This window comes from Lolium rigidum, chromosome 4 (genome assembly GCF_022539505.1).
Source record: "Lolium rigidum isolate FL_2022 chromosome 4, APGP_CSIRO_Lrig_0.1, whole genome shotgun sequence".
In the NCBI taxonomy this organism is placed as follows: domain Eukaryota; kingdom Viridiplantae; phylum Streptophyta; class Magnoliopsida; order Poales; family Poaceae; genus Lolium; species Lolium rigidum.
The window spans coordinates 215,589,891-215,603,986 of NC_061511.1; the positions used below are offsets into that span (position 1 = coordinate 215,589,891).

A 14,096-nucleotide genomic window follows, 5' to 3' on the forward strand; every position below is an offset into this window, starting at 1 on the left:
CAACAATATATTCTCAGAGCGCTAAAAGTCGCGAACAATCTATGAATGCCGCAAAACTTTGCGAAGGTAAGACCCCAGATCCGTTCTGAGCGGCGTGGCACCGTCTCTGACGTCGGTTTGCTACTTTTTTCCGTATCAACAGATACGAAGAAAAATCCTAACGGACGCGTTAGGTACCCGATAAATATGGCTGGGACTCGACGAATAGTAAGACCTTAAGCGGCACTGTCGAGTTAACACCAGTATCCCGAGATCATGTCCAGGGACGTGATCTTGAAGTAGGTTTTTGCGGATTGCCACTAGAGCAGTTAACTAGTATCTGATCCGTCAGATGAACTAGCCCCAACTACCATTATCCCTGCACAATATAGAATTGCGTATCCAAAGATATGTGATAAGCTTGGCAAAGATATTAAATGCTTATAAAATTGGAGATTTTCCCTGATTCTTCGATTCAAGCAAAATCTCGGGGGCTACTGACATAGGCATCCCCAATGGGCCTGCCAAAGATGGTACCCGGGGTTTACTGAAGGCCCACGACTCGAAGAATATGAAGTTCGGAAGCCCAAGATAGTGTTAAGGAAAGCTAGAGTTGTATTTGGAAATATAGACTTGTAATTCTACGGGACGGGTTAGAAACCCTCCCGGACTCTGTAACTTGTGTATTACGAATCCCTCGGCTCCGCCTCCTATATAAGGGGGAGTCGAGGGACAAAGAAAGGATCGATTCATTGCCTCACGAAACCCTAGTTTTCATAATCGTCGAGTACTTTTCGGCTGAAACCTTCGAGATCTACTTGCCCTCTACTTCCAACTAAACCCTAGTCTACAATCTGTAGGCATTGATAAGCTAATCCCTTGTCAGCGGTACTACCGCTTTGGCAAGCGGTAGTACCGCTCTGGATTCGAAATCTCCCACAGATCTGGCCACGTGGACACACAGCGGTAGTACCGCATGCGGTACCGTTTGAGGTACCGCAATGGCATCTAGAAGTTACTGGATCATGTGCGGTACCAAAGCGGTACCACAGCAGTGGTGCCGTAACTCGCGTTACGGTACTTAAGCGGTACCGAGGCGGTACTACCGCTCTCGAGCGGTACTACCGCTCAAGGTACCGCAGAGGTACCGCAAAGCTCACTGTGGGACTTTTCAGTGTAAACCTCCAGCGGTACCGCGGAGCAGTACCGGTAGGGTAGCGGTACTACCGCTACTGGTACCGGTAGTACCGCTTTGGCAGAAACTGATTTTTCCTCTTTTCCTCTCCAACCATGTTACCTCGCGACACACACACAAAACCAGAAAACCTATAAGCTACGCTTCAGTCCTCCGATCATGATGTGTTCAGCGAGGACACCGTGCACTTGCAAATCTATCAAAAACAATCTTTGCGCACAGTTAAATTCATTCAAGTGTTATCATCAAACACACAAAAGATGGGATATAGATCTTGCTCTTTCACTTGGACTCGCATATGTTTCTGTTATACCACTCTGAGGGATGTAATACTAGTGACACGATGTTTCATTGGTGTTATGTCAACAGCTTGCATACTACACCATGCAGTGGTATGCTGGGTCACCGCACCTACATCATCGGATAAGTGGATCGGACGGCTTAGGATGCCAAACCGTTGTGGTGGCTCCTAGCTAGACCGATTTTACTGTTACTTAATAACTTGCATAGTGGCCCTCACAATGCGAGGGCATCATCTTTATGTGTCCGAGAAATACATTCATAGTTTCATATACTTTTGCAATATGTCGGTATAAAAATATGATTGTATAGTCGTAGCACATGAGTTAGATATAACATATAGATAGATAATAGATAATGGCGCCACACTGAGAACCAGTCCAACCGATTTTGAATCCCCATCTCACGGTAATTTCGTAGGGATAGACGAACTTTAAATCAGGTTATCATCCTAACTAACAACGTATAGTTAAGGGAGAGATCATTCCCTATTGGATAACGTTTAATGGTTACGCCACACTGCCAGAACAGCCCACGAGGTCACCACCACCGAGCTGTGTGGCCTGGGAAGAAGAGGCTGGACTCTGTGTGGCCTGGGACGGGTTCAAATATTGAGGTTGCCATCATGGGCAGTTTCGTTCGTATACATGTTTAGGCGTGCCACAACTTCAGAAAGTGATTGTAATTTCAGTTTATTTTATCTCTTTTGTAAATGTGTGTGATCTACGAAAATAACGTTTGTTGCATGTAATATATTGTTTGTGTGATGATCAATGGTTTGCCATCAATTTATTGTAGAGGCCGGGATTGTACTTCTTCATGTTGTTTTTTGAAGTGTATATACATGAAAAATAATACAGTAGTTCAAGATATTACTGAAAACTACGTCACTATCTTAAACGCTATCGTTTTGACGAAGTGATTACATGATAGTTACGGTTTGTCCATATATTAAAACCTTCAGTAGACTATCAAGTACCGAATAGTGACTTCTATTTGTCCATGACGGCATAGGTACATATTACATGGTACATGGATTTGGATTTCCTTTTTTATGTTATAACTGCATTCCCAAGTGACTCATCCAAAAGACTGAGAGGCCTTGAGGTTGCGTCTTGTGTACAAGTCATCAGAGTTTAAAATCCCAGTCAACCTTGATCGGTTGTCATGTTGAGCTGGCTCTGACCGTCGATTATTCTATTGCCACTGCAGAAAATTCTACTCATCTAATCGTAAGGTACCATCTTCATATATAGTACATCTTGTCCCCTTGTGTTTGTACGTACTGTGCAAAGTGCAAACACAAGGTGAAGTCTTTTAAACAGCTCACCCATGGCCGCGCGGGCTAACAAATATGGTGAAATTTCGGAGGGCGGCAGGGGAGCGCTGGAAGGCCGGAGAGCGCAGGAGAGGTCGGTCGACGACTGGCTCCCGATTACCTCCTCGAGGAACGCCAAGTGGTGGTACTCCGCGTTTCATAATGTCACCGCCATGGTCGGAGCCGGCGTCCTCAGCCTGCCGTACGCCATGTCCGAGCTCGGCTGGTACGTTCTGTGTCGATCACCGGCCTTGATGACCTCTGATTTCTACTGAATTTGACCGCCCTTGATGTTATTATTTGGTTCTAGGGGCCCTGGCATCGCGGCGCTGCTCCTGTCGTGGATCATCACGCTCTACACGCTGTGGCAGATGGTGGAGATGCACGAGGCGGTGCCGGGGACGAGGTTCGACCGGTACCACGAGCTCGGGCAGCACGCCTTCGGCGACAAGCTCGGGCTCTGGATCGTCGTGCCGCAGCAGCTCGTCGTCGAGGTCGGCCTCAACATCGTCTACATGCTCACCGGCGGCAAGTCGCTCCAGAAGTTCCACGAGATCGTCTGCAAAGGCAGGGGCTGCAAGGACATCAAGCTCACCTACTTCACCATGATCTTCGCCTCCGTCCAGTTCGTCCTCTCCCAGCTCCCCAACTTCGACGCCATCTCCACCATCTCCCTCGCCGCCGCCATCATGTCAATCTGGTGAGTAATTTCTACCCCCCACCACCATATCGATATGTGCTGCACGTCTGCACAGCAAAAATTCTGAAACCCGCTGACATGACATGGCGCGCAGCTACTCGACGATTGCATGGGGGGCTTCCTTGGACAGTGGATGGAAGGCGGCGGGGCAGGTGAACTACCACCTGCACGAGACGTCGGCGGCGGGGAAGGTGTTCGGCTTCTTCGAGGCGCTGGGGGACGTGGCCTTCGCGTACGCCGGCCACAACGTCGTGCTGGAGATCCAGGCCACCATCCCGTCCACGCCGGAGATGCCGTCCAAGAAGCCCATGTGGAAGGGCGTGGTCGTCGCCTACGTCATCATTGCCCTCCACTACTTCCCCGTCGCGCTCATCGGCTACTGGGCCTTCGGCAACGCTGTAAAGGACAACATCCTCCTCACCCTCGACAAGCCCAAGTGGCTCATTGCCACCGCCAACATGATGGTCGTCCTCCATGTCGTCGGAAGCTACCAGGTTTACGCCATGCCCGTGTTCGACATGATCGAGATGGTGCTGGTGAAGAAGCTTCGGTTCCCTCCCGGCTTGCCGGTCCGTTTGGTTGCCCGGACCGCCTATGTTGGTAATAATATTTCAGTAATTCATTTCTTCACGCTAAAGCTCTCACCATCGGAAAACCCGCGACTTCTTTAACTCAACAAACAAGACTAATGGGTTGCAATCCATCGCGGTTGCAGCGTTCACAATGTTCATAGCCATCACCTTCCCCTTCTTCGGTGGGCTGCTTGGATTCTTCGGTGGATTCGCGTTCGCACCTACGACTTATTTTGTAAGCATTCCAAATCCCTTTCGTTTCCATTATAGCAACTGCGAATTCACAGTCTGACAAGGACACATATCTTGTGCAGCTTCCCTGCATCATGTGGCTGGCAATCCACAAGCCCAAAAGATTCAGCCTCTCATGGTTCACTAACTGGGTAACAAGCTTCTTGATTTCTTTCTTTCTCTGTGTCTGTAGTAGTAGATGTCTAAAATAACAAGACCAATTTCTGTCTCAATTTCATCCTAATTTTCCTATGTTAGACCCAATATAACTATGTTTCTACTACCATGCTCTTCAGATCTGCATCGTCCTTGGATTCATGCTTATGATACTATCACCCATCGGAGGACTCAGGCGGATTATAAAGAATGCCTGGGATTACAATTTCTACTCGTAGATTCTGGATTAGTATTCTACTTGGACAAAAAAAATTGGAGAGAAAAACCAGACACCGTAATGCCACATCATAACTGGGATCCATAAGTGTAAGGTTAGACTATCGCCCTGCGTATGGATAGAAGATTACCGACGTGTCAAGAATCGCCCAACATGCCATAGCTCCAATGGAAAGGGTTCTTTAGGAATCAGTTGTAAATAGGTAATGTGTCTGGTTGTATATGTGTATCTATATTGTAGGATCAACTTCGCTTCGCTTTTATATTCACAAAAGAGAATCGCTATTGGTTTCGCTATTCATTCGCAAAAAAGAAGAGGATCGCTATTAGTTTCGTGTCCTTCTGGGTCATTGTTGCGCGTCAGAAACCCACCGGCGGGTAGCGACAGGCAACAAGGTAGAGCCGGGAACAACTTAGGGCTTCGGTTGGCCCTGGTCCCTCCGAGCGACGGCCCGCAAAGCTTTCTGGTCACACGTCCGATGCTGATGCTAGGGCGTGCCACCTGACCTATACATGGTCAGGAAGGTGATGGGGATGCCTCGCTTAGTTTCCTGCATGGCATACACGTAAACATTAAATACGAGCCTCGATCGGCTCTCGAGGTTATCCCGTGAATCGGCTCATGGGAGCCGATCCACCCATGATTCGTACGAGGTGCACGAATATATGGTGGTCCCGCTTGATCAAGATACAGCTGATAAGATCTACGACGATTTGGGGTTTTCACCGCATAATCGGAACATCCTACTCAGGATTGGGCCTCGCGGCCACGCACGGTGATCGTAAGCCGATCCTAGACAAGACCTAAAAACCAACACGAGGTTGATCCCCGGAACATCCTGTCTAGGACTTGCGAACGACACCCTACGTGCCGCTGGATCCTCCAGCCCCTTATAAGGCCTAACTATTGCAGATATTAAACTAATCCTTGAAGAATCAAGGAGCAACCGTAACGGATCGAATCTACTATACTATGATCAAGCGGGTGCCGCCCCTACACCTAAGATAGGTGTAAGGGCGGCTAGACATGCAGGGGTTGCACTACGCAAGCATATGATACGAAGAACTATGCTAACCCTAACATATCTATGATAACTACGTTGCTCGCCATCAAAAAGGCTTCAGTACGAGCAACGCATGAACAACGTGGAGCTCGTACTGCCTAGATCGCAAGATGCGATCTAGGCAGCATATCGCTTACCGGTAGAAACCCTCGAGACGAAGGAGTTGGCGATGCGCCGAGATTGATTTGTTGGTTGAACGTTGGTTGTTGTTTATTTCGTAAACCCTAGATACATATTTATAGTCCAGGGGACTTTCTAATTTAGGCGTGCACCTAACCGTGCACGGGTTAAACTCTATCTCTTAATCTAAGATGCGATTACAGATACACGGGCACGCTAGCCCAAACATTGTGCATAACAGGCCGATTCACGTATCTCTTCCATGTATATTCTTTAAATCCATCTTGATCGCGGCCCACCTCTGACTCGGTCAAATTCTGGTGATAACACATGCCCCCCTGGTTTTGGAATTGATAATTCCAAAATCACTCTGTTTTTTCTTCGTCGGGTCATGTCGTGGCAGAACCGTCGCAGTATCCTTCATTTGTTCTGGCCATCGGCACAGTCTTGCGTATATCTTCTTTTATCATTATATCGAAACCGATCGCTTGAACCGGCCTCCTCTTTGTCCTTGCCACCAGAGTGACTGCTCTCTTCTTTGTCTTTGCCATGGCGGTAAACAGACCCTGCCATGTTGACATCTGACCATAATACTTTGCAATCTATAGCCGATGGCTGTTCATCGGCTGTTTTGAGAATCAAGTCTCCTTCATCTTCTTGCAGCAACAGGACGGTCCAGACCCTATAGATGACAACGGCTTCCCTTTCAGGCTCCTTTCCGCAGCTCTAGTAGTCTTCTTCTGTAACAACTCGCCGCTTTCGAAGAAGGTTATGATGCCGGGACAGCCGATGACCTTCCAATCGGCTTCCAAAACAGAGTGTCTAACAGATTAGCTGCCCCCCGAGCCTCAGTCAAGGCGAGGATAAAGATAAAGACGTTCAGATCGTCCACCATGCCGAGCCAGCTAAACTTGCCCCCATCGATCGTCTCTTCTTCCGTCAAAAGCCGATGTCATAGACGAATAACTGACGGCTTAATGAGCAAAGACCAACAGGCTTCTGATAGTACTGCTGGACTGGCGACCTTGCCAAAGGGTGTCGGAAATCCTCGAAGAGAAGGGCACCAAGATCGGCTCATCGGAAAGATGGAAGCAGAAGGCCTTGAAGCTGAACTGAAGACCAAGGTAGCCGATGCTGTGTAATCTGTGCTAGAGTCGATGACTGTGCATCGGCTTTGTTCCTTAGTTCGTGCATCGGCTGTGTATCATGAAATTTTTTTTTTTTTTTTACGGGCAGATTTTCTATCGGCCCCCAATATCTCACTGCGCATGTATCGCACATGTTCATCCGATTAGGTGCCCCCCGAGCCGAATCTGCCAGGTTACTGTGGATATCGGCTCTTTAGTTAGCCAAGGCACTATCTTTGAACGTCGGCTCCGTTAGGACCAAATGTTGACTTCTTCCAGCTCACCAGCCGACGTAAAACCGCTGCCCATTAGATCAGCGTTGAACACAGGCAGAACGTATGTTGAGGATAATTTTGGCCGATTGCTGGAATCGGCCTCCACGTTGATTGAATCACTTAATGAAGGTTTTGCAATGTTCCTCTATAGATCTCTGGGGGCCGATCCCAAAGATCGGCCTCGCCTCGTTTGTTCGTAGGTTTGCTCTTGCTATACTGTCAGGCCGGTGGCTAAAACCAGCCTAACCCCGTCCTTCGTGACGTCGATGCGCACGCAGTCGTGTTGAAGCAATTCAGTTAACAACTGAGCGATAAAAGAACTTTCACGAACACATTTGCTCATATGATGTATATATTCTCATGCTATGGCTAATACTTAGGCAGTTCATAATGAGATGCATGCAAATAAGATCATCTAACAGCTATGTCAATCATGGAGAGGTACCAACAATTAATAATAAGCATCATGAATCATGTATATAAGCAGGATTGCAACGTTCATAAGAGAGTATGATAAAGTGGTATCTCGCTTGCCCGTATTTGAATAGCAAAACATAAATGCTCGAGCACCTCCGAGGTTCATAGAAAGACTAGAAATAGAGATTGACAAAGATAAAAGCATCAAAGTTATACCACAATCAATAATATTTTGAGACAAGCATATTATACTAAGAATGACAGTTGTGCTCTCAAGAAAGTGCTCAAAGAAAGGATGGAGACACAACATAAAAATAAAAGATTGACCCTTCGCAGAGGGAAGCAGGGATTAACATGCGCTAGAGCTTTTCATTTTTTTTAAACAAGAGTAAAATTATTTTGAGAGGTGTTTATTGTTGTCAACGAATGGTAATGGGTACACTAACTACCTCGCCAACCGGACTCCCAAGAGCGGCTCCCATGAATTATTTGCATATTTATGTGGCACTCCTTCCGACCTTTCTTACACAAACCATGGCTAACCGAATCCTCGGGTGCTCGCCAACAATCACATACCATGAATGAGTGCCTTTTTATTTTAGTTTTATTATGATGATGACACTCCCCCAACCTTTGCTTACACAAGCCATGGCTAACCGAATCCTTCGGGTGCCGTCCATCAATCACAAACCATGGAGGAGTGTCTATTTAAGTTAATTAATTCGGGACTGGGAATCCCATTGCCAGCTCTTTTTGCAAAATTATTGGATAAGCGGATGTGCCACTAGTCCATATGAGAGTCTGTCAAAAGTAAATGACAAGGTTGGAAGCTAAACACCACATACTTCCTCATGAGCTATGAAACATAAACACAAATTGAGAAGCATTTTGAAGGTTTTAAAGGTAGCGCATGAGAATTTACTTGGAATGGTTTGAAATGCCATGCATAGGTATTTATGGTGGACACTTTTGGAACAACTTGGTTTTCAGGTATTTGGAAGCACGAGCAGCGTTCCCGCTCAGTACAAGTGAAGGCTAGCAATAGACTGGAGAGCAACAAATCAGGAGAGCAGTAACTGTCATAATCATGCTTGCGGCAAAATAAATTAACGGAGGCATAAAAGTGATACAAGAACTCTGAAGTAAATTAAATCATCGAGGCTTAGTTGACTTTTGTTCAGTCATATGCATGCGTGAGCATGTGCCAAGTCGATATAAATGAATTATTCAGAGGAGGATACCACAATGCCATACCTACTTATGAATAAAACGATGCAAGCAAACGTCCATGACATGCTACCCATATTAATAGATTGGAGCTAAACATGAGAGATCATGAACTACTAGTCTTTCTTTAAATGACATATACCTCACATGAACCAACTAAACATGCTCACATGGATGAGTATATGTACAAAAATGAAAACAAATAGAGTTCATACCAGCCTCTCACCATAGTCGAATTGTCGAAGTGTCCCACCGGGCGTGCCAGAATGTGTTGCGCGTCAGAAACCCACCGGCGGGTAGCGACAGGCAACACGGTAGAGCCGGGAACAACTTAGGGCTTCGGTTGGCCCTGGTCCCTCCGAGCGACGGCCCGCAAAGCTTTCTGGTCACACGTCCGATGCTGATGCTAGGGCGTGCCACCCGACCTATACCGGTCGGGAAGGTGATGGGGATGCCTCGCTTAGTTTCCTCGCATGGCATACACGTAAACATTAAATACGAGCCTCGATCGGCTCTCGAGTTATCCCGTGAATCGGCTCATGGGAGCCGATCCACCCATGATTCGTACGAGGTGCACGAATATATGGTGGTCCCGCTTGATCAAGATACAGCTGATAAGATCTACGACGATTTGGGGTTTTCACCGCATAATCGGAACATCCTACTCAGGATTGGGCCTCGCGGCCACGCACGGTGATCGTAAGCCGATCCTAGACAAGGCCTAAAAACCAACACGAGGTTGATCCCCGGAACATCCTGTCTAGGACTTGCGAACGACACCCTACGTGCCGCTGGATCCTCCAGCCCCTTATAAGGCCTAACTATTGCAGATATTAAACTAATCCTTGAAGAATCAAGGAGCAACCGTAACGGATCGAATCTACTATACTATGATCAAGCGGGTGCCGCCCCTACACCTAAGATAGGTGTAAGGGCGGCTAGACATGCAGGGTTGCACTACGCAAGCATATGATACGAAGAACTATGCTAACCCTAACATATCTATGATAACTACGTTGCTCGCCATCAAAAAGGCTTCAGTACGAGCAACGCATGAACAACGTGGAGCTCGTGCTGCCTAGATCGCAAGATGCGATCTAGGCAGCATGTCGCTTACCGGTAGAAACCCTCGAGACGAATGAGTTGGCGATGCGCCGAGATTGATTTGTTGGTTGAACGTTGGTTGTTGTTTATTTCGTAAACCCTAGATACATATTTATAGTCCAGGGGACTTTCTAATTTAGGCGTGCACCTAACCGTGCACGGGTTAAACTCTATCTCTTAATCTAAGATGCGATTACAGATACACGGCCTCTGGCCCAGCCTGCCGGGTGCTGCTGCCGATCAGTCCGGCACCCAGCCCGGCATGCCGAGTGCTGCTGCCGGGCGGGCCGGCATCTGGTTCGGCCCACCAGGTGTGGTGCCGACTGGTCCATCCTCCCGGTTAGCTCGGCCTCTGGCCGGGCTTGCCGAGTGCTGCTTCCGGGTGGCCCGGCCTGCCGGGTGGACCGGCACCTGGTCCGGCCCTGCCGAGCTGTATGTCGGCTGGGTCGTTTTTCTGCCCCTTTTTCTCCCCAACGGTTCTATTTTTTCCTAGACTATATATAGGCCTTCTTCCACCTTGGGCTGGTTAAGTTCTTCTACTCTCTCTGAAATCTACAATAATGAAACGGTGTAAACTTTCAAAACCTTAAAACGACAAAATCTGAAATCTACAATAATGAAACGGTGTAAACTTTCAAAACCTTAAAATCTGTCATATTTTGTTATTTTTGCACAGCCTAGAATATGGGATATCTTGAGTTCAAATTTTGCAAATTGATAGAACTCAACATTATCTGCGTCTACATTTTTCTTCAGATTTTTCAGAAACTTCAAAATGTCATTTTTTAAATTTTCAAAAGAAAGCAAACTACATGTTAGCTTTTCCAATAAAAATACACTTCGTGCAGTGTATGTCTCTATATTATGGATCGAGAATGTAGAACTATAAAACGAGTGTTCTAAGGCTGTCAACTTTTGTCTTACCTTTTGGCCTTCAAGTCTAAAGTTTTTCAACTAGAATGAGGGCAAAACATTGCTACACTTGAAGAGTGCTTGGCACGCTTTTCCGAGCCAATGACATGTGGGTCTAGTTTCCATAAAATGAAGTGTCACAAGTATGACTAAAGCGAACGGCCTAACTTAAAATGTGGAAAAGTGTGGCAATCATAGTATATCAACCAAACATAACGTAAAATATTATAAAATTCATAGAACACCCGTTGTATCTTTCAGATGCCACAACGAATAAAACCAGAAGTACGCATGTAGAGTCTAGCGGGTCTTACAACCACAAATGTCTAGTTCTTAACGACTTGCACGTAAGACTAAGACACAGGGGACATAAACAAAGTAAACCGCAAGCGTCCAAAGTCTTAAGTCGCGAATATTCACGCGAGCGCACGCGCTATTTAGCTGTGTTTGATCTAGTTCTACTACTAACTAGAACGTAGTGGAGAGCAGCCCTTATAAGTTGGTCTCCACCTCTCTAAAGTAGTAAGGTGGGACTAAACATTGCAATGCAATGCTACCATTCTACTCAGCCAATTTAATGGGCAATTGATTTGGGCTAGCCTTATTCGGCCCAAGCAAGTATTGTTGCTGCTGATCATTTGTAAATATTCGGCCCAAGCAAGTATTATGGGATAGCTTTATTGGGTCCAAAGACATGCTCCCGCTGTACCTGCTATGCATGCAGCTTACGTAAATGGTCACGTAAAGGGGTTGCTTACCATCATCTTTGTTCAGAAGAATATTGTCTAGGCGTGCATTCCTGGCCAAAGTCCATGATATTGTGAGCCACCATGCGCCAACACTATCTCGCCGATCTATCTGATCGTTATTCGAACCTTTGTTGACTTAAAATCCTATATAGTTTAGGAAAAATAATACTCGAACAATATGTTGAATAAAAATCTCATTTATGTCTAGATCACTAAAAATGTGCAGTTCAAACGCCACCATCTATCTATTACTACTCGTGTCATAAGAAAAAGTGTGGCAATAAGGTTCAGCGAGAGGATCCATTCTCATGTAATGAAGAGAAACATATTCTATGATGTGTAGGAGACAATGAACATCTGCGCATCAATGGACAGTTGTTGGGCTCCTTGTGTCGGTACAACGTTGTGCCGTTGAAGAGGAGAGCTTAGAAGCGCCATGGAAAACACAAGCGTCCCCGTTGCACATCTTGACTCGTAAACTATTAGTACTTCAAGGTTGGTGAATATATACATGGTTACATATGTGATAAACTTATATGGGTTATCATACATGGTTACAACGCCATTTGGATGAGACTAAGGGGAGGTGCATGGCGTCAAATGGTAGGGCGCCAAGTGTCCATGACCTCGAATGTTGTTGACTATATACATGGTTATATATATGATAAACTTATATGTGTTATTATATCTCATAGTAATTCCTACATTCATCGCACTCCTGCCTTAGTGTGTCGAGGGCCTCCCTAGCGGCGCTCTGCCTACAAACGATTTTGCCAACGACAAATGGGAGTTCTACTGGAAAGCCTTTGATGGCTCTCCGTTGCTAGTAGAGGCTCTGGCCAAGTTGATACTTGTAACTCCAAGAGGGAGTATTTATGCTCGATAGTGGGTTCATGCCTCCATTGAATCGGGACAAAGTGATGTAAAGTTCTAAGGTTGTGGATGTGTTGTTGCTACTAGGGATAAAACATCGATGCTTTGTCTAAGGATATTTGTGTTGATTACATTACGCACCATACTTAATGCAATTGTCTGTTATTTACAACTTAATACCGGAAGGGGTTCGGATGATAACCTGAAAGTGGACTATCAGAGGCTTGTCGCACCAACTGACAGTACCTCCCTGTAGCTGAACTGAGCTAGCAAGTAGTATGGCCTGAAACAGTACCCGGTTACAGAAGGAATAACAAGCAGTAGGAGCAGATCATGATCAACTGCATCCCGCTGGGAAAACAGCACTCCAAATTATGCTACCACGGAGCACAGCAAGAGCGAGCTGCGGATGCCATGGGTGAGAGGAGAGGAGTTCAGTGCCTTCCTCTTCACGTGGCTGGCAATAGGATTGACCAAAAAACACGAAAAAAATATTATATTTGCTAGGCTAGGGGCGCCGTCGCCAAGCGTCCAAAGTCTTAAGTCGCGAATATTCACGCGGGCGCATGCGCTATTTAGACATGCTTCATCTGGTTCTACTACTAACTAGAAGACAATGAAGAGCAGCCCTTATAAGGTGGTCTCCACCTCTCCAAAGTAGCAAGGTGGAACTAAACATTGCAATGCAATGCTACTCCGTACCATTCTACACGCAAGCAACTGTGATAGTGGGCTGCTGATTTGAGATAGTCTTATTGGGCCTAAGGAAGTGGTCCTGCTGCAACTCCTATGCATGCAGCTTACATAAATGATCACGTGAAGAGGTTGCGTTTCACCATCTTTCTCTAGACAAATCTTGATGCATGTAGCTATGATATGGATTGTCGTTTGGCATGCATTCCTGGCCAAAGTCCATGGTATCGCGCCGATCTGTTTGATCGTTAGTCGAACCTTCCTTGATTTCCATGCGCACTCGGTCTTCCTACTCTCGCTAGATAAACTTAGCAAATCCTATACAAGTTGGAAAAAAACTCATTTTTGTATGTCCACCTTCGGTAGCTGCTAGCTGGATCACTCAATATGTGCAGTTCAGACGCCACCATCTAGCTATTACTACTCGCGTTAGAAGAAAATGTATGGCGATAAGGTTTAAAGAAATGTATGGTGGCCTAAAACTGAACTTTAAAATGTGCTATGAAAGGATGCATTCTCATATAATGAAGAGTAAGAGGGCTCTTGTTGCGGTGTGTAGGGCCTCCCCAACAACGCTTTGCCTACCAACGATTTCACCAACGACAAACGGGAGTTCCACTGGAAGGCCTTCGATGGCCTCGTCCCGCCACCTGTCGGGTTCTTGGCCGCCGACTCATTCCACACTAGGTCGTCGTAGCTTTCGGGCACAAGTTAGCATGACACCGTCGTGTCGTCACATACTTAATTATTGTGTCGGAGGAGAGTTAGTGATTGCTATGTACAAAACTGGCGGGAAGGAAATTGATCGACTTCATGATGAGCAAGCTAGTTTGTACTAGAGCTACCT

General features: G+C 46.3%; 1 protein-coding gene across 1 annotated transcript; it reads left to right on the forward strand.

The window, feature by feature from the left end:
• The first annotated feature begins 2,781 nt into the window (after window positions 1-2,781).
• Window positions 2,782-4,989, forward strand: LOC124649422 (lysine histidine transporter 2-like). Its single transcript, XM_047189065.1, has 6 exons — window positions 2,782-3,018; window positions 3,103-3,492; window positions 3,587-4,092; window positions 4,208-4,299; window positions 4,379-4,447; window positions 4,592-4,989. The coding sequence occupies exons 1-6, from the start codon at window positions 2,807-2,809 to the stop codon at window positions 4,688-4,690; spliced, it is 1,368 nt and encodes a 455-aa protein (XP_047045021.1). The 5' UTR covers window positions 2,782-2,806; the 3' UTR covers window positions 4,691-4,989.
• The last annotated feature ends 9,107 nt before the right edge of the window (window positions 4,990-14,096 follow it).

Excerpts from the sequence above, each read along its gene's own strand:
- LOC124649422 (XM_047189065.1), top strand. The coding sequence starts at position 2,807 with ATGGCCGCGCGGGCTAACAAATATGGTGAAATTTCGGAGGGCGGCAGG. Across the intron at positions 3,019-3,102 it reads GCCATGTCCGAGCTCGGCTG|GGGCCCTGGCATCGCGGCGC; the intron begins GTACGTTCTGTG and ends ATTTGGTTCTAG. Across the intron at positions 3,493-3,586 it reads GCCGCCATCATGTCAATCTG|CTACTCGACGATTGCATGGG; the intron begins GTGAGTAATTTC and ends CATGGCGCGCAG.